At 42.0% G+C, this 27190-nt stretch overlaps 1 protein-coding gene across 4 annotated transcripts in view; it reads left to right on the top strand.

The window, feature by feature from the left end:
• JARID2 (jumonji and AT-rich interaction domain containing 2) overlaps positions 1-27190 on the top strand; it is a 215967-nt gene that overhangs the window by 87769 nt on the left and 101008 nt on the right. For 2 of the 4 annotated variants that reach the window (XM_027654202.1, XM_027654201.1), the window contains exon 2: positions 5688-5823. Coding sequence is in view for 1 of the 4 variants with exons in the window: in XM_027654201.1 (XP_027510002.1) it covers positions 5688-5823 (136 nt within the window). In the remaining 3 variants the exon portion in view is untranslated. Of the gene's footprint in view, positions 1-3035; positions 3140-3234; positions 3249-5687; positions 5824-27190 lie in introns of those variants that run through there. The other 2 variants (XM_027654200.1, XM_027654203.1) reach the window with 2 other exon arrangements.

Below are 27190 nucleotides of genomic sequence, written 5' to 3'. Positions count from 1 at the left end.
AGGGAGTAGAGGGACCTTGATAGTAAGTGAAAGACTACAAGGATATTACTGTGGGTATATATATGGGTATAACTAGTTTTCACCATGCTCTGCTTGGCTGTAAGAAGTCCAAGCAGCATGATAGCTGACAGAAGGAGCCAAAAATCTTTATTTATAGAGCTTCAGTTGAATATATTAGAGTTTCATATCAGTACCCTGGGAGCTCAGACTTTTACTAAGAGTATCTGCTGAGAAGAGCCTCTGCTGTCTGGTCGAGGAACAGCCCATGTGCTCCTGCAAGTTATGTAGAGATGGAGTTTACACCGATGGGCCAATAGCAGGGTTTCCCCCTGTGAGGACAGTGTGGTTTAGAAGGTTGGTGGGACTGTGTAATCCAATGGAGTCCTCTGCTAATGCAGCAGGGGAAGTACACGTGTTGATAACAGCAGTAACACTTCGCGCTTTCACATGAGGTTCCTGCCGTGCCATACTTATACTGAAAAAGTGGGCTGTGTAAATGAATAAGCCTGCTAATTGCACTTAGTAGTGCTAACTCGCCCAAGCCTGCACAGAAGGATCACTCTCCGCCTCGGATGGCGTATCTAGGTTTTGCTCCAATTTCTCTTAGGTCTGACTTCTAGAGAAAAACAGGTATAACTGTCTTCCATTGATAATATACAGCCAAAAGGCAAAACTCTGTTGAAGGTCTTGAGTCCAGTAAACAAATGTTTCCATCTTGGTCCTTCAGCTGAAAAGTAATTTATATGATCTCTGAAAATATGTTTTTCATGCAAAAGACAGATTTTTGTTATGTTTCTAACTAAACACAGTAAAAACCACCCTTTGAAATAGTTCTCCTTCAAAAATATCCTTGAGGAAAGAGTAGAAACTTGTGGTTTAGTTTTCCCATTGCTTCAAAATGACCTTCTTGCATCTGTGGGAAAGACTCTCTGGGGGCTGTTGAACCATGAAAGCATATTCATTTAGGGCATTGGGTGCCACAGTGATTTTAACCGAGTGTTGGCTGCAGCACTGGAAAAAGAAAAAAGAGGGAGTTTGTGTTTTGTTGTTTTGCTTTTTGCAACCTGGCATGAAGAATGAGGTCAGGAGATGCGTGCTTGGGAAAGACCCAAAGAGAGAGCTGGAAACACGCCAGCCTCACTGAGTCATAACACACATGCTTATAAGGATCTTTGTACCTTACAAAGTCCTGACTTTTTAAATAAAACCATCACTGCTGTTAAAGTATTTACATAAAACAAATAGCATGAAGTGCCTCATGGATTCTCCCTTGTTCCAACTTTCTTTTATCCTATGAACTATGACTCCTGTTTGCTTAAGGCAAGGCCAGGGCCAGGCTGAAAAATGTTGTATCTGCGCTGAATGAACGCAGAAGCTTCAGTCATGTTTCTGCTGCTGGTCGAGGAGTGCAGCAGCTCCCATGACTTCAGGCTGACATTTCACCTGCCCAGGAGGTGGTGTAAAGCTTGCCCTTCACTTCTGCTTGCTTTGCCTTTGTTTTAATAAGGATTTGAGTATAATTTTTGAAATAGGAAGGCTGTGTGCAGCCTGCGAACATCACCTCCAGAACTATAAAGCTGAAGCAAGCTGCCAGCCATACAGCAAGAGAGAAAGCTGTTCTCGAATCTATGAGGTAGCATCCTGTGTAGGAATGTACCATGTAAGTAAATGGAGGTGATGCTCCTCTTCCCTGTCCCCTTGGACTGAACTTGCCAAACTGTTGCTTGGCTGTCCTGATAGATGTTCAGATATAAGTGTACAATATGAGGTTCCCTAAAACGGCACAACAAAGAAGGTGGCATGATTATTTTTTTTAGCAGTTTGAAGGAAATGATGCAGTTGTGTTTCCTTATTCTACCCTGGGGCTTCCCAAGTTGTTTGTATCTGTTCCTTTTGTACTGAGTTTAAAAATAATCTTATTGTCAGATTAGGAGGCAGAAATCATCTTAGCTGACCTGCACAGTGAAGGTTAAGGGCTTGTGGTGATGAACCTACAGTTTAAGATGTTATTCAGTCCTTTTTTGGGTTTGAGTCAATAATGGACAATCCATTAGTTCCCCACAAGTCGTTTCAATGGCTAATTACTTGCACAGTTGCAGAAACTGTTTTTTAATTCTGTCTTGCATTTTTCTGAATCGAGTTCCAGCTGTTGGATGTTATTATACCCCTCTCTGCCAGCCTCAAGAGCCATCTATTAACAAATCTCTACTCCCTGTGGAAGTATTTAAAGGCAACAGTCGAGTCAGTCCCTTTGAGGTTGGGTTTTGGGGGGGTGGGGTGGTGTTGAGAAGTTACATAGATTAAATTCCTCAAGGCTTTCACTTGACCATACTTCTAAACTGTTCTGGGCATGTGTACGTTGTTTTGCTAAAGTGAGATAACTCCTCCAGTTGTTAGCAGTGTGAATGCAGACCGGGCACATGACGGCTCTCCCTACACTGGGGTGATGAGGCAGAGGCGATCTGACCCATGTAATTATGGTTAAATGTGTTGGGAGCTGGAGCTGCAGCCGGTGGAGCAGCAGCTCAGCTGGTCTCTGAGTCAGCTGCTCTCTGGCTTGCGGCTGCTTTTGTGCTGTAGGCTCTGGGGAAGATGTGTTCGACCGTTGTGAAACCTTTTTATTGCCCCTGCATATGGAGCCATGTGAATGCAGGTGTTGGCAGTGGCTTTAGCCCCTTATTTTGCTGACCTTGGGTACACATGGTGTTGGGGAACTTGAGGACCTTTTTTCAAGCCACACAGAGGGTGTGGGGAAAGCCCACAGAAGAACAGTGTAGGCAGGACAGTGGCTGCAGTCTCAACACAACTGGGCTGATGGGAGCTCTGGTGTGGAGAGACTCTCCCATGTGCATTTCTATTGGCAGCACTGCTGTTTCAGAGGTCAAATGAAGCCAATATGGTTCATCTCAAGTTTTACTGCTCCAGTGATGTGAAATGTTACTGTGTTGCTTCAGAGGTTGCTGAGAGAGATCTCTGTTCCTGTCTTCTGGGACCCATCTCTTCACTGGTGGCACTAATGCCTACGCAACCCTCAGGCTGGTGGGAGGGCGGGAGTGTCTCCCTGCAGTGGTGCTGGAGCCTCCAGCTGGCACCAGGAAGACATCTTGGTTGCCTTGTCCCTTGGAAAATTGGGTGCCAGGTTGCAAACCATCCTTTTGCATGTCCAGCACATTGTCTGGGGAGAGGGAGATGACTTCAGACTGTTCACAGGAGTACTTGGGGAGGGTGGCCTAGACCAGAGGCCTCTGGTGTGTGGTGATGAGCTCCCACAGGCGGGACTGTCGCTGACATGTGTCAGGGCATGGGCTGTACCTGCCAGCAGTCTGCTGCAGTGGCTGTACCTGCTTCAGTGGCCACGTGGTCAGCACATGCTGATTTAAAGATCAATCCTGTCAGCAGGTTTCACCCTGTCACTACTGAAGCAGCTCCTTGCAGTGAGCGGTCTTGACAAAGTGGATTTAATAGGGAATATATTTTTGTTTGTTTGTTTGTTTGTTTAAATTATTTTTCTGTGTTTTTGTCAGGATTAAGTGGGCCAGTGGGATCAGGAAATGATGAGTATTTTTGTGCAGCTACAAGCTCCACGGGAGCTGTGTGGTCTGGTGGAGGAAGGAGTTTGTTCGGGCCTCAGACCGGGCATGGTGTCTGATGGGAGAGAGGCCTTGGGCGGATGAGGGCTAAGGAAAGTGGCGTCTCTGAGTATGCCTGATGTTAACTGGGGTCAATTGTTACACAAGGCTTCTGTATGCCTCGCTTAAATTATGCAAAAATACGGGGTGATGGTTTGGTTGTCCCTTGTTAGGGTTTCTGTGTAACTCATTTAGGCTTCCGAGTCAGAAGCAATGTGCCTGGCTGGAGGGCTCTTCATCCTCTTCCTCTTCCTGACCATTATATTAGGGATTTGTACAAATGCCAGTGAAAGGAGCGAGTGGTGTCCCCAGGCTTGTGTCCATAACATGAGCAGGTGATGAAGGTGCTTATGACTGTTTCCTAACTGAGCATGATTCCTTTAAGGATTTATTAAGTAATTTCTGTGAAAACAGAAATGCGTGACGTCCCCCTGGGCCCTTGGGTTTGGGAATGGGCCATCATTGGGCAAGCTTTGTTGAAATCGAGCAGGCTGCATCTCTCAAGTGTTAAGTGTTGCTTCTGCTTAGGGCTGAAGTTGTGTTTGGCAGCAAAAGGGTAAGCCATAGCTGTTGGTATAAACCTTTGTTGACAAAATAACTGGATGTACTAGTCCTTTTAAAGTGCTTGCCTGGAGGTTTTTTTTCTTTTTTTTTGGTTGCTCTGGGTGTTGCGTTACAAAGTTTGCTTTCTTGGCCCAGAGCTGCCTGTGGTCTAAAGCTCCTTGGGTATGGCTCAGCCTTCTTCAAAATGTAGGAGCTTGTCCCTGTGCAAAATGCACATCCTGCTGCCAAAGCGCTGGCTGCTTTCACTGCACTCATTTTGTTGCCTTTTTTTGTTTGTTTGTTTGTTTTTTAACCCCCGCCAAGTAATTTGTCATAGAAATTTTTTTTAGGGGTGGGAGTTGGAAATGGTTTTGATCACTGAATTGGCTGAATGCCTATATGTCACTAGAGGAGCAAAGAAAAAGCTATGACTGGCCACCCTAAGCTATGCTTTTTTTTTTTTTTTGAGTTGGTGGTGCCCAGCATTACTTTGGCACATGGGATGGTCTAAGCTGTCCTGCCTCCTGGTGGGGATCACTGATGGGGCTTTAGGGATTTCCAGTGTAATGTGACAATATGCTGCTGTACACTTAGACTTACCACTTAAGGTCTGCCTAGAAATATTAATCTTTTGTGTGGCAGTGATGTAGCCCTTGAGGAGTTCAAGGGCAAGAATGCTCAAAGACTGATTTCCAAAGACCCTGAGACAATTATAGGGCTTATGAAAATATGATGACTTACCTATCTCACGTCTTTATATCAGTTCACTAACTTAATTTATTTGAATGCTAAAGACTTTAGGGAGTTGCTTTTCCAGGGAATTAATCTTTTAGCTAAAGTGAGTTCTAAATATGACATACACTAGTATTCCTTTTGACAATGTAACATTTGTCTCCTCAAAATAAAGTAGAAAACATCTGCCCTGTGAGCCAAATTCCACTTGGCTTTACACTGATATTAATTCAGAATAACTTCATTGTTATCAATGTACAACTTAATTGTAACACTGCACTAAATGCAAATCACAAAACCAGAGGGAAAAATAACCTGAGCCAGGAGGCACAAAACAAGGCCAAAATGGCAACAAGAGAAGTTAGTTCACGAAACTTGCCTCTTAAATTTCTGCAACATTTGTTTTAGTGGTTTTTTTTTCCCTCTCCTCCTAATTATCTGGGAGCACTTCCTGGCTGTGATAAATTTCTCTGTGAGGGATTCATTATAAGGATTTTAACAATTAAGTTTCACTTCCTGTCTAACACCTAGTACATGGCTACTGCTGTTTGTAGGGTAAAGGATTAGAGGGACTAATGCTCTGATTTGATGATAATAGTTATGTTTCTGTTGTCTGTTAGAGGCGATCAGGTTACATTTTCTTACAGAGTATTTTTCTTAAGTTTCTCTCTCTCTTTTTTTTTTTTAAATTATAAATAAGCTGTGTAGCCCTAGCCTTTGGAGTTTTGTTTTTATTTCAGAAACATGCAACTAATGTCTCCTTTCTGTTTCCATCTTCTTTAGGATGACAGCGATGGGATTCCCTGGTCAGAGGAGAGGGTGGTGCGGAAGGTCCTTTATTTATCTCTGAAGGAGTTCAAGAACGCACAGAAGCGGCAGCACGGCGATGGCATTAGCGGGAGCCTCAAGGCAGTGAACGGTGAGATGCCTCTGTGGTACTGCTGGAAGGACTCAGTCCTTTTTCCATGGGGTTCTTCTGTAGCAGGGAAGGAGACCAGTGTACCTGGTCTTTTGGCAGGTACAATGTGCCCTTTTGATCTGCACAGAAGAACTTGTTTCTGAGTTGCTTGAAATGCCCAGTTTGAACAATCCATATGTTTTGTTTCCTGGCTAATTGATTGAGATAGGGATCAAGGTGGAGGGTAGGTGCCAGGTGGGAGGACAGTAGAAAAGGAGGCCCCTCAGATCAGCCTGCTCCCTGATCTGTCAAGTGTGTCCCCAGAGGAGGTAAGCATTTAAAGGTGATTGACTCCAGTTACCTTGGGGAAGTACTCTTGGACAGAATTGATGTACTCTCATTTAGGTGCAAGAAACTGGCTTACTAGCGTCTGTCTCTGGAGTCATCTAAGTCCTCAGGTGAAGTAGCATATGATCTACATCAAGATTTAAAGGGCTGAAACAACACAAACGCTTTGATGTTGGACTCTCCTGGTTTAGCAGTTCACAGAGCAATTGTTTAAAGGTATTAAAAGGAGATGCAGACAAGCTTAGATGACAGGAGCTAGAAAGGAGTTTAATTTTATTTCTTTAATGCTTTACCCAGTTATTGTCTGTTGCTTCCCTTTCCCTTACAGCTTGCTTAAAAAAGCGGTGGTGTCCTGAGAGGTGAATATAAAGTGTGTCTCTTTCAGATTCACTTAGACCCTTACTTGAAAAGGCTTTGTCATGCTGGCTTGAGCCTTGAAAGTGATGACTAGCAGGATTCAGATTTCTGGGCAAGCTTACAGTTTTCTCTTCACTCACAAGAGCTTATTTGTTTCCTTAGGGAGGTTTATGGCAGTTCCTTTTAGGCATGTGCATAACTATACATGTGCTAATGCATTAAAGCAGCAGCTGGGTGCTTACTTGGTAGGTTATTCATATTTATATGTAGCTTGTGTTGTTGATGTGGTGAGTCAGATTTCACTGAGTGTTACTGCCGACAATGCAAAAACTTAGAGGAATGGCTAGATGATTACAGGCAGTATGATAGAGTTACTGTATTGCATAAGCAATTGCAAACTCCTTAATGTGATTAAAGAAGACCTCAGACTTCCGAGTTCAGTAATAATATCAAATACTGATCTGATGGGAAGGGGCATCTAGCTTTAAGAGCAATCCATTAATAAGCTTGGAGGTGTACACAAAACAGTGCTGGCTTTTTTCCCTCCAACACCTCTGCATCATTGATCTTCTGTCAAACACAATTTCTCTTGGAAAGTTTCTTATTCTATTGTGGGGGTTTTGTTTAATCAAAGGAAAAAAGTCTAAAGGCATGAAGCACAGTAATTGTGTGTTAGGAGGCTTTGATGATGTGCCAGGTTACAGGATGACTGAGGTTTTTATGGTGTCTAGTTTCTCCAAAGGCAGCTTAGATAAGAACTGAGTTGGCTGGGAATGCTGTGTCAATGCAGGTACCAGATGTGGAGTATGCCATTGGCTTCCTCCGGCAGCAGCACAACTTGCACCTTCAGAGCTTTTTTCTTTTAGAAGTAGGTGATCAGTTATTTGGGGCTTGAGTTTTTTTAACTGAACCAGAATGATAGTCCATGTTGCTCCTTCTGTTTGCGAAATGATTATTAAAATGTCCTGTCTCAGCACTGCTCTATGTCAATACCACTGTCCAAAAGCTTTTTTTTTTAGCCATTGATGTTTGAAATGTTTTGTTATGCAGAGAAGAAAGATTTGCAAAAGGGAGGAGGGTTGATATTGTGCTGTGACATCAAGAAAATCAATTTAAACATGTAATTTGCTCATTTCATTAAAAAAAATGTAGTCATGTATTTTCAAATCCATGTGTCTCTATGGACTGAGAAAAAAAGCAGGTCATCCTAAGAAACTACTGAGCTATTTTGATTTCAGAGAAATCGAATGTTTTAAGGGTGAGTCTTAGATCCGTGATTTCATGCTTTTGGGAACAAAAAATGTTTCCTTGTATGTGTCTGTCATTCCAACATTCAGGCCACCACCCTTGTTTTTTGGTCCTGTGTCCTTCTCATAGCCGAAGGGACCACAAACAACTAGGTAGCAGGATTTGATCTTGGTGCCACCATCTGTCATGCAGAGAGAATTTATTTGTTCTGGTTTTATAACTGTCATCCCTTAAATTTATTTATTCATAGACTTGCAACCTGTAATTTGTTTTAGTAGAAAGTACTTATTTGTAGCAATAGAGGAAGGTAAAAGATGCACCAGTGCCTTGCAAGAAGGTGAAGGTGTCTTTAAGAAGCTTGTAGGGATTTGCAGTGGTTGAAGTTTCATAGACAGACACACTACAAAAGTTGCTTTGCCAATGTTTGTGAAGCTACAACTAAACTTGTATGAAAATGATTGTCAATGGTGTTTCATCTGGTGAGTACAATACTATCATTAATGATTTGGTAGCTGGAATAATGGTGCCTCTTTGACTGATAGTGTGAAAAGCAAATTAATTTTAAATGTGAGAGATGAACCTATTAACCGGAGTCTTTTCAGTACTAAAGTTTCTGCAAGCTCTGAGATGTGCTGATCGTGGCACAGAGACAATTAACTTCGATGCCTCTCTGAATAATAAAAATAAAATTTGAAATAAATAAAAATTCAAATTAGTTTTGGTGATTATATGGGTTATAATACCTTGGCTGTCTCTGCCTCACTATTAAAGATACTTGTTATCCTGACAATAATCCTGCCATTTTCAATTTGTGTCTGAAACCGTGTTACTTAAGTGGTTGCAATTAAAGAGAAAGGCAAGTGGGTATATTATGGTTGTCGTATCAGTGGTTATATTGCATGGGTGTTTATGTTGACTCTGGGTATTTGCAGAGTATAGAATGACACCCTACAGTATCCCTTTGTTTCCTACATGTTCCTCTCCATTATGTGGGAATATAAAATCTGAAGGAGGTGCTTCTGGTGGTTGTGAAGAAACCCTCTGCAGCCCTAAATGGGATACTGGAACTCTGATTATGGAAACAAGGTCGTGTGCTGGAAAAACCCAGAGGGATCCCTTTAGTGACTTTGATTACTGCTGCCTGTCATTTGCATTAGGATTTGCAGAATAGGGATTGGTGTTTGGAATAGTGATACCAATTTTCAGAGATCCTCGTCTAAAAGGAAAACTAATTCTCTTAGGAAATTGTTTTCTTCTTGTGTAGCTTAGAATGTGAGATAAGGCTATTAAAAAGGCAATGAAAGATGTAATTATTGCTTGCATTCTGTTGATGAGAGTATATCCAGTACCCTCAAAAGAGTATATCATAAAGCAAACTTTTATGACCTAAGATTTTAAATTCTGTTTTTCAAAACTTGCGATAAAGAAGAAATTTGTTATATGGAAGTACGTTTCTTAAATGGAAAAAGTGACTAAGTTGGCTTATTTGTTTGAGGTGGTTGGGTAATCTACAGAGATGACAAAGCAGACGTTAGAATTATTCAAGCAGATAGTGTATTTTCACCAGCTATACTTTGTCCTAGAAAGGTGTCATGGCAGTTTCCAAACATGTCAGCCTGGTTAAGCTCATGGCAGGCTTTCTGGTTGAGAAATCAAATGTGCATGAGGGAATGCTTTGGTTCAAGGCAGAAGTTGGAAGTCTTGTTCATTAAGTAAATAAAGAGATGAGTAAAAATAAGTAATTTTGCTATCCTGAGAGATTTCACCTTACATTTAGGCTTGTTGAAGTCATTATGTATATTGTTTAAACAGAGAAGGAACGGTGTCAGCACTTTGATGGAGGTGGTGGTTGGACCATACATGACTGTGGTGCCCCTTCCCCCCTTCACAGAATTGTTTCAATTGGAAAAGACCTCCAAGATCATTGAGTCCAACCTATGACCAAGCACCACCTTGTCAGTTAGACCATGGCACTAAATGACATGTCCAGTTGTTCCTTGAACACCTTCAGGGATGATGACTCCACCCTTGTGCTGGTCTGCTTCTGCCCTCAGCCATTCCCACACAAAAACTAATGTGACTTTTGTTGGAGAGTTGCTTTTTCCACAGATTAAATAACTCTGCACTGAGTGAGAGGCAGGAGCCTCTGAGAGCTCCTGGTGGGACCATGATGCCAGACCTAGTGGCAGCAGCCTCCTCTGATGCCTGGATCTGCCCATCCCTTGGCTTCCACGCTGGCTGTTCAGGCAAGCTGGGGCAGGCAGCAGTGCTATCTGAAAATAGCTGGTTTTGTCATTGTTGCACAGATTTTCAAGTATTTTCTGCTCATTGCATGAGGTTTTCTGTTGATGCTCCCCAGTGAGCTATATTGAAATGAAGGTGCCCAGTGATAGGGTGGCATGGAGCTGGCTTCATCTGACTTAAACTTTCCCCTGGCCATGTAGATGGCACTCCAGACATGGCATGAAAATAGCAACAGATGTGCTAGAAATGCCTAAAGACCCCTAAGCCGGGTGCTTCAGCTCAGTGCCCATGCGTTATCTGCCAAAAGGCAGGGGGTGGCAGCAGCTGCCAGTGGGGCAGCCATGTCTTCTCTGGACTTAGACCATGTCTCTTCTCTTCCCACTCACGCAGATGAAAACACAGCAGCCCTTGGGGAAGTGCTGTTGTTTCAGCTGTGCCTCTCTGTGCCCAGAGCAACGTGCGTCTCCTTCCTTCCTGGTGCAGACGCGTAGGCTGGACCACTACTCAGGCTTTATTTTGAACGAGAAAGCAGCCCTCTTCATTCACTGTGGTGGTTCAGATATACTGATAACTTCATCTCTCTTATTTCTGAAGGCTGCAATTAAATACTGCAAGAAGGTTTTATGCTAACATTTGTCTAGGGAGCTTTTCACTCCATCAGTGATGTTAGATTGCGTTTGTTGACAGTGGGTAATGTCTGTCAGTCTCCTAAGCTTTAGTAGAAGATTGTAAGTGTGCCAAGGACCCTTGTCTGTAAGTGGATTTTAAAAATGCATTTACAGAAACAGAAATAGCTCTTTCAACTTTGTAATATTTTCCCTTTACGTTCAGAGTAAACAGCCTTTTTGGCTAGTTTAAAACTGTGATTAAATATAGATGTTTTCAACTAAAAGGTTCAGAAAATATGCATTTGAGCAGATTTGTCATGGCACTCAACATCACTTTCACTTCGGTGCTTGCTGTCAAGTGAATTTAAAGATTAACAAATAAATAACAGGATGTTGGGGTTGGGCTCCATTGAAAATTTCCAAATCTCTTTTCCTTTCTTTGTTTGCTAGAATAGAATTAATTTTTGAGCCTGCCAGGGACTTGCTTGTTCATCGACTGGCACAGGTTCTTTTTTGCATTTTCCATCATCACCATTTATAATAAAATTTGCAGGTCAAATTACACCCTCACTGATGTTACCCAGTTTGATGATGTCCAAACGGTGCTTCTGTCTTAATATAATTTCAGTGTTTGGCAAGACTGCCAGAAAATTTTCTCTCACAGGACACCCATATTCCTTTTTCTCTCAAGTATAAGAGAGATGGATATTTTTTTAACCTGTGAAACAGAGGAATTATATAATTAATTTTCTTAAAACTTCATGACTATCTAAAAAAGAGTTTCTGTTGCTCCTGAGTGCATTTGTAGTCAAACTAATTCTAAAAATAACCTTGCCTCCTGCTTCCCTGCATATTGCTAATTGTAGGTAATGGAAAATGAAAACGGCAATGAAGGGTCTGCAGAGGCTCTGCACAATCTGTAGCAGACTGAGTTATTGTAAGTCTAAAATAAATAAGATGAGGAAAGGTGGGAAAGACTTTGGCAGCAACCTTTCACCTCATGTCTTGTGCGCTGGCTCTGCCATTTGTCTGCCTATGCAGTGCAGCCAGTTCAATGTAATAATGTGACAGAAAACTAGCCCAGAAAGGCAATAATTTTAAAAAAAGGAGATAATTTTCTTCTAGTTCAATGTAATACACAGGTTCATGAAGAGGTCAAATGAGCACCTTGTGCTCTTTTGTTGGAAATGGGAGACCGGAGTACTTTGACTGAAAGCTGGAAGAGGAGGAGACCGGACTCATCCTTTTTGATAGTAGCAAGCTGCTTGGTTTGGCACAGTCATCTTGTCTAACCACAGTCTTAGGATTGGCACAGTCATCTTGTCTAACCACAGCCTCAGATGCTAGAAGGGACAACAGTTGCCAGGAATAGGAGCAGAAAAAGATGCAGCTTAAAAGTTCACTGAAAAGTACTTCACAACTGTAGGTTTTAGACTTACGTTTCTCTTAAAAACAAACAAACCAAAAATCAACCCGTTGCCAGCTGGTCAAGGGAGGTGGTTGTCCCGCTCCACTCTGCGCTGCCGCACCCTCACCTCGAGCCCTGGGTGCAGTTTTGGGCTCCACAATGTAAGAAATATATAAATCTATTAGAGAGAGTCCAGAGGAGGGCTATGAAGATGATGAAGGGTCTGGAGAGGAAGCCATAGGAGGAGTGGTTGAGGTCACTTGACTTCTTCAGCCTGGAGGAGACTGAGGGGAGACCTCATTGCAGTCTTAAAACATCCTCACGAGGGGAAGCAGAGGGGCATGGTATGTACAGCCAAAAGAATGGTGGTTTTACCTCAGAGGATTGCTAGCTCTGTCAAAAATTGTACATTTTGGCAATTCTAGTTTGCTTACTTTAGAAATGAGAGTAAGACATACCCCTAAATCAGTCATTGAAATAGCATATTCTGTTTTATTAGGAAAATAGGAATGTAATGGGAAATAAAATGAGTATCACAAGTAAATGAAGAGAGAAGTTTCAGTCATACACACAGACTATGTAATAGTTTACTGTAGTCAGTCCTAGGGAACTGTATTTTCTGAAACTGTCTCTGCTTGGCTTTGAGTAAGGCTTTTGCTAATTATTTTTACAGCTTTGAGCTCTTAGTGCAAGACTACATTTGTATAGTACTTTCAGAATATTAGAATATGTTTTCGGTCTTCAAGGGGCTGTCTTGTGTCTTAGAACCTCCACAGCAGTTTTTCCTTGGCATGGGGACATTTTAGAAACAAGTTGCTATGTGAAAGAGTTTGAGAACTATTTAGTTCAGCAGGGCATTTCTAAGGCCATTAGGCTGTGTTTAACTGGGGCAGGTGTCATGTGTGCTGTAAGCCTTATTGTGTCAACCCTGGCAGTAAAGTGGTTTTAAAAGAAAAAGCAGAGATTCTGAAACTGCTGATAGGCACAGTGGCAACTTCAGCAAGTTGCCTGACACAGCTGCCAACATACTGTGCTCTTCACCTCAAATACCCTACATTATCTGTGAGTTTAGGCTTTGACTTATTAAGAATATGGGTTGCCAAATGACATGGATTAGGGGATCCTCACAGTGATGTGGAGTAAACTGAAAATTTCAGGAGATTGGTATCACATTATTTTAGGTGTCATCGACCCCATTTGAATGTAAATTTCTGATGTGAAAAGCAAGGAAGTCAGTCACCTTTTTGAGCAATGAAAACTCTTCAGGAATTAGTCACATTTGTTCATGTCTTGTAATGGTCTGGGAGATTGGTCTGTGCTCTGGGCTCGTGCCTCCACATTTCAGTTTGGTTTCATTTGGATATTTTTGATTTAAAATCTCCAAGGAACCATTCTGAAATAACTTCATTCTTTAAGTTACTGATGATGATGATTGATAGATTCATCGCATAGTAGATACTTTCCAGAGCTTGTGGGTGTATGTTTTGTAAAAAATAAATATAGCTTAACACGTATACTGTTAAGTCATAGCAGATTGCTCTGCATAGTAATAAATGTGCATGCATTTTTTAATCTTTTCTGTTTGTGTGTCTGACCAGCACAGATTTATTACATGCAGTTAATGTGATATTGTATTCAGAATCAGTTGAATACATGTTTTCAATAACCTGCCTTTGATGCCCTTTATTTCCTAATTTAAATGAATTTAATACTGTTAAGGGGCAAGGTCCAGTCTAAGGTGTAGATATAGAAGCCTTGTGCTTAGGGTGACAAGGGATGACATTGACAAGTGTAACTCACAGATACTGTTTCTGGTACATCTGAAGGAGTTTCCCTTCCTGAGAGCTAAAAATTGCTGAATTTCCACCCTTATCCATCCTGTTTTCTCCCCTTATGAGACTGTTAGTGAGCGTTGAAATTGCAGTCAGGACCGTGTGATGTTTCAGATGTGTCCACAAAGAGGCTAACTCATTCCAGATAAGCCTTCAACAGACAACATTCATTTTTTACTTTGCTCAGAATTTCCTGTGCTTTGTTCTGCATCTGTTTGTGAAAGACTGCGTTATCTTTGAAAGCCTTCATCTTGTTTTCTTTATTCAAGCTATATGCTAAAATGGAAAAAAGGGAAGAGCTGGAAGGAGCCCAGCTGGAGCAACCTGCCAAAGATCCCACAGAGGGATAGAGCTGGCAAACTCCTGAAACCTCATCAGCTGACCTCTGGTACAGTTTGGGAAGCCAGGAGATAAGCCACTTTTCCTGCAAAAGGTTTGGCAGCCTCAGCCAGCCCTTCCGAGTAATGCCCAAAGACCACGACCACATCATCATTTAATTTTATTTTTCTCCTCCTCTCATCCCTCACTTAGCTTCAGTAGTGGTTGACCTTAAAAAATATTTCAGTTCAGCCTCTTCCTAGTCTCTGTGTGTGTATGTGTGTGTGTGTGTGAACAGACATGTTAGAGGTAAATCACACCTTGACATGCTCTGTTTCAGCTAGGTTGTCTCAAAAGCAGGTTCTTTGTAAAATACCTCCCTCAGACAGTGGTTGCCATCTCTGGTGCTGTGAAAGGTGGAAGTATTTTATGGCCAACTGTTTTTAAAGATGCTCTGCAGAGCATCTCAGTGTTTTCATGTTATGCCTGCTGTGTATGCGGAGAGTGAAAAAAGCTTAAAAGTGGTGAAAATGGCACAGAGGGAGTACAGTTTTTTCCCTTCTTCACAACGTGGGAATTTTCTTTCTATTCTGGGTGGAAATGCTGTCACAATGTTAGCAAGGGGGTGCTACAGCAATGATAGAAGCATGCCATCTCATATAAAACATTGAGAAAAGGCATCTGGATTATACTGGCGCAATACAGACGTGGGTGTGTTGGATGGAGAGGGTGGAAGAAGAATTTCATCCCCTTCTGTTTTTTCCTGACCCCTGCTCCCTTGCTGCAATGTTGAGATCTTGTTTCAGAGCCCCAGGCTCCCTCTCACTCTCTGGCTCCACGTGCCAGAAGGAAGTGATGCACAGAGCCACAAACCTGAGGCATCTTACAGGAGTGGGCTGGGGTTGGTGAGAGGCATCTTCCTGTTACAGTCTGCATGCAGGGCTTGATTTGCCTTCGCTTCTTTTGGTTCCTGTGGTGCATCTGTCTAGAAACATGCTGTTTCTGTGCGAAGGAGAAGAGTCTCAACTATTCTCTTTAATGTGACAATATACTCAACTGGGCAGTAAGCAAATAACTTTGTTTTGCCAAGGTAATCTGGTGCTTTCTAGAGCAGTTGTTCTGCCTCTTTACATCTCAGGAGGTCAGCAGCAATTACCTTTAGATGGAAGTCATGAATAAGGGATAGAAGTTACCAGAATGTGGCTTGAATTCCAAATCTTCTTGAAACATAGTTTTTGCTACTTCTCCCCCTCCCCAAAATCAATTGAAGATGGCCTTTTGTGCAACAATGAGGTCTGTGGTTAGGGAGTAGTTGTCAGGTTTTATTTAGATGGAAACCTGTCCCAGAAGCTTTACCTCATCTCATTGTCCTGCAGGGACGAGCTTCAAATGCCAGTTTACATTTGCCTGGAAATGACCTTCTCTAATTGAAATGAACAAGGCTGTCTTATCTAAGTAGATAAACACAGCCCATTTGCAATTGTAGATTTAAATGCACTCTTTCATAGATTACCTTTTCACAGTATGGCTCCATCCTTGAATATTCAAAGTCTCATTAGCAACAGACCAGAATTGAAGAGTAAATGTTCTTTGTGAAAAAGAGGTTTTAGAGCTGCAAGCTGATGTTGATCTCTCCTAGGCTGCAGGAAGACTGGTACAAAGTCCCCTTTATGCCAGCGTGGAAGGCGCTCCAATAAAACTGGCATGCAAAGTCATGAAGGTTGATTAACGTTCACAGCATAACACAGGGTTATATACAAGTACTCTGCTCATAAAATAGAATAAATGGGCCGTTAGTTAAGGCATTGCTTAGCACAGAAAACCACTTTTCTTTCTGTTGTGGGTCCAGGCTTCTGCCATTAATAGCCTGGAAAGCAGAATTTTTAGAAATAGTTGACTGATTGGAAAAATGAGTTTAAAAGGCTTTCTGCGAACTTGAATGTCGGGGTTTATGGGGAGGGTAGTTTTGCAGTCTTTCAATTTCCCTGGCATAGTTGGATATCGAGATGCTGCTGAATTACCATCTGGCTGGATCAAAATTGTAACTGCTAGGTAATTTAAAGACTCTCAAATAATTTTGGACTCAGTGGGAATAGTCTCATGAAAACTAAATTAGCAGGGAAACTTAGAAAGGGACACTCTTGAGAGAAAGAGAGTCTGCTCTTCAGTCTGTGCTTTCCTACTTCCAGGAGAGATTCTACCAGTACATACAAAGGACTCAGAAATTTTACCAAGGTTTTAGGAAAATAGCTTTCAGCTTTTGTTTCGTGACTGCTGTCCCTCCTGGCCTTTGTTGACCAGAGAGTAGACTGAAGGAGATGATGTTTTTCATGCCATCTCTGTTTCCTTTTACTCAGGTTGAAGCCAATGAAAACAAAAAGTACTAGTTTGGTGTCCTCTTGTCACCAGAAGACTTCAGTTCCCTCAAGTGCTAAGCACGATAGGAAGGACCTCACTAAACTGTTTGATGTGTTTGTATGCTTTAAAATTGAATGCTGTTCTGCAACTGGAAGGAAGAAGTTCTCAACCCCAAGGTTTGGGAGCAGGTGGCAGTGGCAATATAGCAGGATTTGGGGAATTCTTACAGTATGAAGAGGCGGGAGGTTCCTTCTATAGGGGCCAGATTTTGTCCTGACATGGCCTTTCAAGAGCAGAAGAGTATTTACATGGGTCCTGCTCTAACCCAGGCGGGGACATGCCAAATGAAAATACGACTTCAGAGGAATTAATTTGCTAACATGTAAGAAACTTCTGCTTATTTCAAAAACATGCCCCATTCCCCCATGCCCCCTGACCCTGAAACTTACAACTCAACTGACTATAGGTACTGTTTTGAGGAAAAAATGGGGTATGGCCCTTCTGACTGAGACCTCAAAACAGAGCTTGTGGCTTGGTCAATGACCAGTGAGTTCACACATCTGAAAACCTAAAAGAAATAGGCTGTCTTAGTATTTAGTCAGAAACTACAGTGTAAAACAAAGGGAAAGCTGCTGGAACCTCTCAGATTGCAAGAGCTTCCCACAATGCACATTTTCCCCTCAAAATTCACTTAAGTACGATCTATGTTTCAGACTACGCTAGCCACAGTTTTACTTTAGTTACTAACCAGCGATTTGCAGCAGATGTTGCTGAACACATTTTATGCCATCTCTAGAAACAGAGCATCACAAGTCTGCATGGGTCTCTGAAACACTGATGGGTAGCTTCCTTAGGAATTGCAGAGAAAGTGTTCCCGGTCCAAATCTAGCAGCGTCTACTGCCGATTCCTGTCGTGAGGGATATTCCTATGTGTACTGCTTGCTCTCTGTGAAATGTAGGTCAGGATTTTTAGCTTATGATTGCTCATAGGGCAAATAATTCTCGGATAATTCCAGTACTAACAATACTGAGCAATTAGGAGTATTCCCCCTCTTTCTGTTTGCCTGAGCTCTTCATCCTTTGTTGTTGTCCTTTTTCCTCACTTTTAATAGGAAGGAGGAAAATGTGTTTTCCTGTTTCTCAGTGTACTTTTCCTCTCCAGCTACTTGTGGTTTTTTATTCTTTGTCCTCTTATTTTATGTGTTCCCTTTGAAGCGGGAGAGTCTTTTCCTGTGCCATGCCATGCCGCGAGGACAACTCCAGCCTGCTTGCTGCAGGCTCAGTGTCACAGCCATAGAGATCATAGATTTCTTTTTTTCCTTTCCCCCCGCCCCAACTCCTGGGCCATCCAGCCTAATGTGAGAACAGATTGGCCTTAGTATTTGGAGAAAAGATCTATAATAAGCACTGGGGACATGCTGGTAAAAAGCATCAGCATGGTATACTAGCTCTGTTGGAGTACTGACTGTACATTAATTCTCTAACTTATAATTAGCTATATTAAATTCCAATTTTCTGAAAGGAACCATTATCAAATAACACTCTGTTTGAAATCTCAAAGAAACATAAGGAATGAAAGCTTAGTCCTCTTATGCTTTCATCTTTCAGAAGCAATCCCTATCTCAACATCTTGACCTACATTTTCTTTTTACCCTCTCCAAGAAACATTGTGTGGATTTAATGTCTCGGAAGGGAGGTAAGGGTTTTTTTAGTGCATGTGTATGTGTTGACATATAAAGTTTGGGGAAAACAATGAGGCCTTCATGTCCTCAATGACTTTTTTTTTGTTTTAAATACTTTAAAGTGTTTTTCATAATATCTTTGAGGCCGATTTTAGCTTCAGAAAGAAATTGAATGTAAAAAGTTCAACCTGTTCTTTTACAAGTGGCCCACTTTTATCAGTCTAGGTTCTGCCAAAGCCTTTCCTCATTTTACAAGGCAGTAGGAAAAAAACCCTGGACTTTGATTTCTTCTTCCATCCTGCTGACCACTTGCAGCTAGTGATATGCTTTTTTTTTAATGATTAAATGGGATGGTTTGTTGTTGTGTTGTTTTTTGTGTTTTGTTTTTTTTTTTTTTTTTTTTGGGGGGAGGGGGTTTGGTTGCGTTATGTTTAAAATTCTGGTTTTTTTCACATTCATTCTGGCCTTTACTATGTAGCTGTTTGGTGTTACTAATAAATAGTTGTACACGGGAACTGAACTTTAATGTGGGTGGCCTGAACATGCGAAGTTTGTCAGTGCTGCTTTCCCATTAGATTAGTCCATCCTCTCCTGTTGGGAGGTATGCTTGATGCCATCCTCTCTGCTTCATCCCACCACATGGGATGTCCTGTCTTCTCCCACTGGAAAATATAGCCTTGCCCTGTGTGGGAACAGGTAGAATTGTTCTACCATTTGTTGAGTGTGGGGTGTTTTGGTGTTTTTTGGGGGACTGGTGTATGTGTCTCTGTCAGCACTCTAAACACATAAAGTGCTAAATGCGTGCTAAACATTAATACTACTTTAATAGTCTTTGTAGCCTGAGAAACAGTGTAGGGAGGGAATGTTCCAACTCCAGGAAGACTTTATTGTCTGAACTGTTTCAGTTTAATATGTCTCTTCAGCTTTTTATAGGGTACTGTGAATGTACAGAGGGATTCCAGTTGTCCTTTCCCCTCCGCCTCTGGTATGGTCACATCATATTGAAATAGAGTTATATTATTGAAAGTCAAAACATTGCATACTTTTGGCCCTAAATAAGGGGTGAGGGTGGGGGTTGTCTGTAGTAATACAATGGTGAACTTCAGCATACACACAGCCTCTTGGGTATATTTTGAAAGCTCACTTACTTCTTTATCATATTTCTGTGCTGTTCCATTGCATATACCTCCCACCCCCTTGCTCCCATTTCTTTGATGCTGTACTTAAAACAAGAAGTATGCTAATGGGTGTTTGCCTTCAATTACATGAATGCATGAACGGAAAATTCTGTGTAACGACTTCTTGTTTTAGGGGGGGTAAAACCCAGTATTCTTTAAAAATTGCAGGATAATACTTTATCTCATTTGCTTCTTCGGAAAGATGAAATCATTAAATGCACATCAGTGTATAGTCTTGATTGTGTGTGTGTGGATGGTTGTTCTGAGGTTTCTATTAAGTCAGGAAGCAGCTAATGTTGTTTCACTTCCTCTTCTGATGACCTGAAACGTGAGCAAAAAAAGCTGTTTAATAGCAGCAGAACGTTTCATGGTGGTGGAATTTCTTTAACTCCTCCGGGGAGTGGCGTGTCAGGAAGTCTCCTTAACATTTCAGAAGCCCTCTCTCCAGCATCAGGTTTTCAAGTGGCTGGCCCCCTACCCCAGCTCTCATCTCTTCCCCCTGTGGTTCGCCTGTAGAGCTCACAAAAGGGAGGTGAAAGTAAGGTTAAGCTGCTGGTCTCAAGAGCTAGAAATAGAGATGGAAATTGCTTGGCTTATGAGGAGCGTTTCCTTTTAAAGGCTGCTACAGCACTGACATTTCATATGTCGATGCTTCAGAGGATTGCATTAATGCTGGCAAGAATCCGTTGTCCCTTCAGTTGAAATGGGACAACTGAATCTTACCAGATACTGCATACAGTCTGGCAGGTGGCTGAAGTTTATGTTATCCAGTGCTTCTGAGGTTGTGTCACTCTTGCTTTGGCCTGTGCACCATTCCTGCAGCGAGATCCTCAGAGGTCAGCTGATGGATGAGCATAAGATCCTCCTGCTTTACCCCCTCACCTGCTCTCCAGTTGCTGCAGTGCTGGAGCTGGTCTGGGAGGGCAGAGATTTCTCCTAAGCGTCTTCCAGCTACCGATTTATTTTCCCCTTGCACATGCACAGCAGGAAGATGGCTGAGAGACATCCACCAGCTTCTGTCACTGCTATCAGTGTGACATAGGAGATGGGCTAGAATCCTTACCTTAGGCAAAGGCTTAGTGCTCGAATAGAGGTGAAATGTCATAGCTCCCGTGCACACCTTTGTGAACAGATTGTTCATTCACGTCGGGCTTTCATATTGCGCTTGTGATTTCAGTTCGCAGCACGTGGCCTAAACACTTCACTGTCACGAGCCTCCTCTCCTCTGACCGTAACTCTACAAATGGATTAGAGGGAGCTGAGTCGCAACAACAGAGCAGTTCTTCATCCTGAGCATGGAGTGTACTCCTCTGACCTTTAATTTAAGTGAGGATATGATACTACTCACTTGTCTGCCCCTACAAAAAAAAAAACAAACAACCACAAACCAAACAAACAAACTCAAAGCATCCAAAAAAAGGTCTGTTCCCTGAGAAGGGGAGAATACAGTTCTGCAACAGATTTCACAGAAAGACAGGTGGATTTTTTTTTTATTTGTATTGGCTTTTTTAAGCAATCTGTTTCTGAAAATATGTTTGAAATGCGTTTGCTTACTGTATGGTAAAAAAATCTTTTTATGGCCACATTGCTGTTTCATGCACTCAAACCATGTCAAGTATTTTAAAGAATATGTCTTTATAATCAATTTAGCAAGCTTGATGAAAAAACAGTGGCAAGGAGGAAGGCATCCCAAAAGATCAAAGGCTGAGTTTTTGGACCTTTCCAGGTGGTCGAATTTCTGTGTTGTTTTATGATGCCTTGTAGATGCTTTCTCTGAAAGAGAGGAAATAAATGGTATGCTGGGTAGATGGTGTCAGGGAGAAGGGCTGTCCCCAAGGAAAAGCAGCTCTGGTTTTACCCTGAAGAGAGTTGCCTTTCCTGACTAGCAGTGAGGCACTGAGCTTCATGGATGAAATTTAGGGTTACGGACAAAAGCCGGTGAAACCAATGGCTTAAAAAGAGGTGTTTGAGAATTGCTCAGACAGCTCTCTTCCCTCCCTCTTCTTGGGATGTCACAGGGCCTTAATGCTGGCCTGGTTGTCAAGCCTGCATTAAGGCTCTCAACAGATATGTGAGTGCTCAGGCTGGCAGGGAATTTGGGGTCTGGCTTCAGGCAGTGCTGGTGCATCCCTGGTGTTGCAGGAGGCAGCCTGCCTCCCTGCCTGCAGTCCATCCAGACTGCCTTGACCTCCTGGGCAGGGGAGGCCTGTTTGGCATGTTGCTGAAGAGGCTAGGGTGTTAAGTTAGAAGTAACTGGGATCTATTTTTTTTTCAAATCGATGGATATTTAATTGCTCTAAATTCAGAGATCATAATTCAAGTGCTTAGTAGAAGGAGGTGACATGCCAGAGAAAAAAAAGAATCCTTGTCAGCAAAAGAGGTTGACAGCTTGACTCCTGGAGCTGGCTGATGGATGATCTCAGAGTTAGGGAGGGCATGTTCACTAAAAGTTATTGAAAAAGTGGAGCGAAAGTAATTAAAGTGATTTAATTCAAATATCTGTCATATGTAACTTGAGTTCTTGTAGAACACCTAGCATTTAGCTCAGTTAATTTTTCCCAGGACAGGACAAGGACTTTTCCCCTCCTTTTCTTTGATAGAAAGCTCAGAGCATCTCCAGTGAAGAGAGGGCTGAATCCATACCCATATCTGCTGGCTGCATGGGACAATCACTGTTGCTGTGTCGCAGCAAACAGGATCTTCATCGCTTGTGTCACGTCGGGGGAGGGGGGGAGGGAAATTTGTGCTATCTGTCTGGAGGGCTGCCCATGCTCCTGGCAAAAGTCATGAAAGGCAAATCCTCAATGACATGCATTGAAATATCAAATGGGACTATGCAATTAGAAGAATGTCATTCAGCATTTGCCTTTCATAGCTTTTGTCACAGAGGGGCAGAATTAGAGACAATTAAGCAGAGGATAACCTCCCCAAAAGGGCTTTCTGGCACTTCTCTTGTGTTTTCCCCATCTTTTTTCCTAGAGCACATTGGTGTGCTAGAACGCTCCTTCTCTTTGAGTCCACTGCTTTGCTTACTTTTGAGGTGTATGTAGAAGGCAAGTCCTGCATTTATGTCTCTGATAATTTTGTTTAATTTGGTTTATTTGAGAAAGAAATAACTCAGGCTTCCTGATGCTGGCTGTCAAGGACACCGGTTCCAGAAATGGGCTTTTCTTCACCTCTGTCTGACAAGATCATAAACCCAGCCTGTTTGTGCGATCCCTCACCACAGATCGCTTGGAACTGTGCTGCATTAGAGGAAAAGCATGTAGCAAGTGTTTGTCAAGATGCTGTTTTGCTATCGTATCTGGTTTCATGCAGATAGGCAGTTTTCAAATCATACAGTCTGTAAGGGTTTCCTAGAAATCATAACAAATATGGCCAAGCCTTGTTAAGCCTCTGGGTTTTAGCTGCACGTTTCTCTCTTTTCAGGCTCACAAGTATTCATTGTAAGCCGTGAGACATTGCAGGCGTTTTTTTTTCCCTTGTTGTTTTATTTGCACATTCATATGTTGTATTTTCTTCCAATTAGCAGGCTCTTCCTTGCTTGACTGTTTGCCTTCACCTTCTTTTTTCCTCCTTAGTTTATACTCCGTGGAGACGCAATTGCTAATTTTTACTTTCTAATGTAGAATAGCTGTTGTCTAGAGAAATGCTCTTGGCATAGCTTTCTTTCTCATGTTACTTAAAATACCAGAATGTCTTTTTTTAATTTTCTTTTTCCATTTTTACTGATCTGCCTGGTCCCTCGGTGCTGAGGTATGGGTATTTTTCAAGTGTGGATTTATTGTTCCTTTGTCCGTCTGTACCTAGTGGAAGCTTAACTCTGAAACAGGGTGAGTGAGGTATGTCATGGATATGAGGTACGTGATGCTGAGGTGGGGGAAATAACTGACTGAAAAATGGGACTGCTACTGTTGCATTACAGTTAGGATGCCTCTGTAAAAGTGCGTCAGGAGATGGAGGAATTGCCCTCGCTTGGTGACATATAGGTGACAAAGAGTCAGTAACTTTTCACTTATCAAAGAGATAAAACAAAAAAAAAGGTAGAACAAAAAGAAAAAGAACAGAGCATTTTAAAATGAAATTATTTGTTTCATAGGCATATTGCAGGTTTTCTTTACTCTCTCCTCCCGTGGGATGTTACCCCACTGGTTTTCCATTCAGCTGTAAAATTCCCCAGGAAAGGCAGGATAAACAAGGCATGATGGTTTTGGCATAGAAGAGCAATTTATTTGTATGTCACCGATAATTTTGTTAATACCTGAGAACTTAAACTTTTCTCTCTTAGTAGTTATGCTGATATTTCATTTACTGATAGCCTTGAAGTAAATGGAGACAAATTACACGTTTGTGGACCTGCTTGTGTCTGTAATTTCAAATAAAATGCATGTTTAACTCTTGTTTCCAGATTGCATATGTTACTATCAAATCAGAGAAAGTGTCCTGTAGGACAGATGTTCCTGGCATAGCTGCAAATCAAAGGGCACTTTTCTCTTCAGGAAGAAATAAAGCCACCCTGTCCAATGCCAAAATCAACACAAGGCACACACCACTGAGGGATTTTAATAGTAACAACCTTGTGTCTCGTGTCATACTTACTGTCTGTACCTCTACCCGCTCCTCACTGTGGAGACTGATCTTCCTACCTTTATTTTATAAGTGGGTGAGCTGAGGAGCCTGGAGGGGGCACCTGCTTGGCAGTGGCTGCATCTGGACAGAGTCCAGGTCCCTGCATCCTAACTAGGTTCTCTTCCTGGTGATGGTGTTCCCATGCTTGTGCTAAAGGCTTCATGTCCTCTTCCTCCCACATCTCTCTGATCAGCAAAGGTCTATAGCTTGCATTTGGAGTCCTCTTGTTCCTTTGAAGCTTTCTGACTGCGGTCAAAGGAGGTTGGGGGGCAGAGGTGGATGCAAGTTGTTGTATTCCCTGGTGCTAAAAGGGAATGCTTACGGTACCATAAAATTGACTGTGTTTGTCAAAACTTAATGATCTTTACACAGCCTGGTACTTACTGGAAAAGCTACTGCTCTCCCCTTGTCATACAGCTTCAGGGGCAACTGGTAGGAGCTCGATAGCACGATGGTACAGTACAACAGATAATCAGCAGCTGGTTGGATGGTGTACCTCAGCTCTCTTTCCTTCTCTCTGTGCTGCTTCATTCAGGACAGCCCTAGTTTTTAGGTTTTGGGGCACTCACTCTTCAGGTTTCCTCCCCCTACCCCCCAAAAAAGTTGGAAAAATTCAAGAGTTTGTAATTATGATTTTAAGCTGCTACTTAGCTCTCTGCATTTATAGGGAGGGGATTTAAGAGGTATCTGTTTGTTTCCTTAGCTTTTTTTGAGTCAGTATTACTGCTGCTCTCTCCTTCACCTGTGGATGAACACCTACCTTTTGCTGCTCATCCTGTTGGGTTCTCCTGTTCCCTGCCTCATCGAGGCCACACCATTGTGAAGCCTGGCCAATGGCCTCCATTCTGCCTGATGAAGAATAAGGTGCCATGTGATTCCCTGGGGCAGTCAGGGTTTGGAGTTTTCGTTGTGTCCTTAGAAGCAGAGGAATGTCTTTAAGCAGAGAGGCGTGTCTCTTTGAATACTTTTTTTAAAAAAAATGAACCTAAAATAATAGAAGTATGAACAGGCTTCAGGTGAGGTTTTCCTGTGTGTATATATGCTACAGGCATTGGCAGACATTTTGGGGGGGCTTTTTTGGTTTCTTTTGTTTTAAATTTCTTTCAGATGCATATTTCATAAGTCAAACCGAGGCTTAAAGTATGTCATATGGCCTGGGGTAAAATTACATTGGGTTCATTTTTGAGTGTTATAGTTTTGTTTCTATGAGTTTAATACCCCGCCTTAGCCCCATGTCAACTCCCCCAAATGAAAACAGAACAGCCTTGGAAGTGTTGTGTTGAAACACCAGAGCAATCTAATTTTAATTGACACTGCGTTTGGGTAATGGATTAATGCAGGAAACCAAGTCACAAAATGTCTTTGGTTGCTTAATAGTGGTTTTGGATGGAGATGTAATGGAAGTAAGGAGCTTCTTTCAACCTATATAATTTAATCAGTTCTCTTTGGTGATCTTGTCTCTTGACAGGCTGACAAACACATCTTATGCTGTAATGTCATTTGTGCTTGGCTTTCATAATAATGATGTATGTCTACATATAAAAGCACTCTTCTGGTCATTTATGAAGATTGTACAAGCTATTCACTAACAGTTTTTGGCATAATGGTACTGCTTTATGCATATGCTCCGTTATGTACCACAATCAACCTAATGTCCAGTGGCTTGTCATCTGAAAAGCCCACGTACTGTTAATTACCATCATGGTGGCAACACAGAGCATCATGTGGTATAAATGATGATGGTTTCATGCTGTGATTTTTTTATTTAGAAACAGAAAACTGTGTGGTTTTGCATTACCAAATGAGAGGAAAATAGCCTTTATGACAATTATAGTTAAAAAAGTGGACAGGGAGTTTATATCTCTTATCCCAGAGAAAATGGTTGTGGTTTGTTTTGTTTTTAAATTATGTTACTATCATGAAACCCCAGTTCTTTAATCTCTAAGACAACCAGGGCATGAAAATAGGCCTTATTTTTGAAGCATGTTGTCTGTTTAATATGTAATGTGATACCTTGTCATGCTGTGACAATGTGACAGATGGCATTTGCACTATAAAACTAAATTATCTTTTGTGCATAGCTATACAACAGCTAAATACAGTAGCTCTGTACAGTATGCTGATTAATGTAGACTGCAGATGTTTTAGAGATACTGATGTGTTTAAACTTTGCATCAAATGATTAATGGTTTTATTAAACATGCCTACCAAGATTCTGGTAGTGTTTCAGCATGTAGTCTAGCATGTAAAGGGCATTTTTGGTAGAAGACAAATTTAGGATTACAGACAACGCAAAGTAGATTTGTATTGCATTGCAGATGTTTGTCTATTACTTACGAAAAATGGATGAGGACTGTTCATTAATGATACTATGCAAGTAAACTTGTATATAAAGCTATATAGCTCATAATAAACTGTAAAGACCTGTAGTTAAGAATCATAGAATTGTTTAGGTTGGAAATGACCTCTAAGATAATCAAGTCGAACTGTTAACCCAGAACAGCCAAGTCTACCGCTAAACCATGTCCCAAAATGCTACTTCTACACATCTTTTATAGACCTACAGGACTGCTGACTCAACCACTCCCTGGGCAGCCTGTTCTAGTACTTCACCACCCTTTCCATGAAAAAATTTTCCTAATATCCAATCTAAACCTCCCCTGGCGCAACTTGAGTCCGTTTCCTCTTGTCATATTGCTTGTTACTTTGGAGAAGAGACTGACTCCTGCCTCACTACAACCTCCTTTCAGGTAGTTGTAGAGAGTGATATGGTCCCCACTGAGCTTCCTTTTCTCCAGGCTAAACAACCCCGGTTCCCTCAACTAGTACTCGTCAGACTTGTGCTCCAGACCCTTCCTTAGCTTTGTTTCCCTTCTCTGGACACACTCCAGCCCCTTGATGTCTTTGTTGTAGTGAGGTGCCTAAAACTGAACACAGGATTCGAGGTGCAGCCTCACCAGTGCTGAGTACAGGGAGAATGTCACTTCCCTGGTCCTGCTGGCCACAGTATTGCTGATGCAGGCCTGGATGCCATTGACCACCTTGGCCACCTGGTCACACGGCTGACTCCTGTTCAGCCAGGTGTTGACCGGCACCCCCAGGTCCTTTTCCACTGGGCAGTTTTCCAGCCTGCCCAGGTACCTCTGTAGAGCTTTCCTATGCTCAGGTAGATCAGTGC

The sequence above is a fragment of the Corapipo altera genome, unplaced genomic scaffold (genome assembly GCF_003945725.1).
Source record: "Corapipo altera isolate COAL_440 unplaced genomic scaffold, ASM394572v1 60, whole genome shotgun sequence".
In the NCBI taxonomy this organism is placed as follows: Eukaryota; Metazoa; Chordata; class Aves; order Passeriformes; family Pipridae; genus Corapipo; species Corapipo altera.
This window is presented reverse-complemented; position numbering and strand designations above follow the sequence as displayed.